The sequence below is a fragment of the Ursus maritimus genome (genome assembly GCF_017311325.1).
Source record: "Ursus maritimus isolate PB19 chromosome X unlocalized genomic scaffold, ASM1731132v1 scaffold_X1, whole genome shotgun sequence".
NCBI lineage: Eukaryota > Metazoa > Chordata > Mammalia > Carnivora > Ursidae > Ursus > Ursus maritimus.
Genome location: NW_024423319.1, coordinates 83,312,273 through 83,314,699, shown reverse-complemented (window position 1 = coordinate 83,314,699; position 2,427 = coordinate 83,312,273). Strand labels below are relative to the sequence as shown.

General features: G+C 53.2%; 2 protein-coding genes across 5 annotated transcripts in view; one reads left to right on the top strand and one right to left on the bottom strand.

Annotated features, from left to right (window-relative positions):
• ZNF182 (zinc finger protein 182) overlaps positions 1-816 on the bottom strand; it is a 27,198-nt gene extending 26,382 nt beyond the window's left edge. For 2 of the 4 annotated variants that reach the window (XM_040632312.1, XM_040632320.1), the window contains exon 1: positions 247-803. The gene's annotated coding sequence lies outside the window, so the exon portion shown is untranslated. Of the gene's footprint in view, positions 1-246 lie in introns of all 4 variants that reach the window. The other 2 variants (XM_040632314.1, XM_040632316.1) reach the window with 2 other exon arrangements.
• A 92-nt stretch (positions 817-908) lies between these two features.
• SPACA5 (sperm acrosome associated 5) overlaps positions 909-2,427 on the top strand; it is a 9,073-nt gene continuing 7,554 nt past the window's right edge. Inside the window, exon 1 of the mRNA XM_040632329.1 lies at positions 909-1,005. Coding sequence (XP_040488263.1) covers positions 924-1,005 — 82 coding nt within the window. The 5' untranslated portion in view covers positions 909-923. The remainder of the gene's footprint in view (positions 1,006-2,427) is intronic.

The window sequence follows — 2,427 nt, the reverse complement described above, 5'->3', positions numbered from 1 at the left end:
GGGGGGGGCGATAAAATGAATTCCTTATGATTTTCTTTTCCTCTTTTTAATTAATCTGTAATTCAAATGTGCTACTATTGTTAAACGCCAAGAAAACTGAACTTTTAAAAACTATCATCCTCCCGACGTTTTAAGCCCGACAATCCCCCCCAGACCCCGCAGCACCAGGCCTCGCCCACCCCACCCCAAGCCCCAAGCCCCAAGCTCTGAGGTGAGTCCTCTCAGGTGCCTCTTCCTTCTCCTCACCTCACTGGGGCCGGCTTGCCCAGGAGCCAGAAGGAAGCCTTCGGGTGCAGATCACTTCGGCTGGAACATTCACACCAGGCCCCTACCTTGGGGCGTGGGCAAGGGGAGAGGGGCACAGGGAGAGGTGGGGCGCGCCTAAGAAGGGGCCTGAGGAGTGCGTATGAACCCTTAGCGCAGGTCACTGTGCTGGAAAATGTGTAAAAGTCAACGTTTAACAAGCCCCATTCAACCCTGACTAGCCCCATAACTTTGTCCACCATCGTGCCCAGAGACCTTCATTCGGTCTCCCATCACTCACCCCACAACTCCCCACATCAATGACCCCCCCAATCCTCCTTCGTTCGTTCCCCCCAGAAGTCCCCATCACTCAGCCCATCACCTCTAGCACTCGCTCTCTCAACCCCTCTCTCTCTCTCTCTCTGTCTCTCACCCTCTCGACAATAGATTTTCTGCTCACTGCAGAGGAGACCAGTGCAAGAACTGGCCCTAAGAAGCACTTCCGCTTCGGGACCAACTCGGGCTCCGCAGCCTACAGGGCTGCAGCAGCCGGGTGTGCGCACGCTCAGTGGGGGCTTTGAGCCCGCGTCCGCCAATAGTCAACACCAGGCCCCCTCCCGCCCCCCTCCCGCCGGCCCCACGCGAACGCGGCGGGGCCGCGGCGCTTGCGCGGAGGGAAGATGGCCGCGCCCGCGCCGTCCCAGCTTTATGATGGCCGCGCCCACCGGGGCTCTACACCTCGAGGGCTGCCGTGGAGAGCAGGTGTTTACTTTGTTCTGCGGAGGCCGTCATTCCCGAGACTTCGAAAACCATTTTCCTTATGGCGGGGAGGGGAACTGCCCAACTGAGGAAAATTCTGGCAGGCCGGAATTTGGTGTCTTGAAGCCGAAGGGCAGCATCGGGTTTACAGGTGTAATTGAATAGGAAGACGGGATGCGTGGCAGAATTGCCCGGCGCGCACAAAGGCTGGGAGGTAGGTTACACTGGCTCCATCCAGTGGCTAGAGCTGGGAGTTTTGAAGGACGGCATACAGACAGGCTGAAGGATAAATAAACGGCGACCTAGGACGCGCACACCCCGAGGTGAAGGGAATGTGTTAAGCAGTGGCTGGCGGGTTGCTTTCTCTGGATGGGCGGGAACGAAATCCTTTCGTCGGAGGTGTCAATTTTGCTGACCAAAAGGAGCCGGCCATATGAATAGCCGAAGCAAAGAGCTTTCTGGTGGAGCGCACGGCTGTTGCAAAGGCCCGGAAGCGAGACCTAATTCGGTGTGTTGGAGGAATGCAAACTGGCAGTGTGTTGGGAGCGTAGGAGGTGTGAGGCAGGGAGAGGTAGGTGGGGGGCCAGATGCCGTAGGGCCTCCTCTGCCAGGAACAGAGTTCATGCTTCATTCTAGACAGAACGGGAAGCCATAAGAGGGATAAGATTTGTTTTAAAGACCCATCAGAAGCAGTCTCGCATTCTTGTTTACTGCGAGTCTTGCACCACTAGAACATGAGCTTCACGGGGATTTGCTTAAGCACCTCCTGTATGACAGACAGTATTCTAGACATTGGGAATATAGCAAGGAAAAAGACAGAACCAAACAAACATAATGGAGACAGCCTGGTTTCAAACCCCCAACCTACCAGCTTTGTAACCAAGAGCAGAACTCTTCTCTATGCTGTTTCCTCATCTATAAAGCCGGGACGATGACAAATGAACCGATAATTGTAAAGATTTAGAACAACGCTTGGCACATACCAAGTGCTACATGTTTTAGTATTGTTATATTTTTTAAGATTTTTATTTATTTATTCGACAGAGACAGCCAGCGAGAGAGGGAACACAAGTAGGGGGAGTGGGAGAGGAAGAAGCAGGCTCATAGTGGAGGAGCCTGATGTGGGGCTCGATCCCAGAACGCCAAGATCACACCCTGAGCCGAAAGCAGACGCTTTAACCGCTGTGCCACCCAGGTGCCCCTATTATTTAAATAAAATTAGGCATGTATAGGTACTAAGGTTTTTTTAATAAAAAGGAAAAAATTCAAAGATAACCTGCAGGCTGCTTTGGAGAACAGACTACAGAGGGCAAGGGGGAACGCAGGAAAAACAGTGTGGCTTCTGCCAACAGGCCCAGTAAGTGATAATGGGAGCTCAGACCTAGCTCAGTATCTTCTGTGTGCCATACACCGTGTGAAGTACAT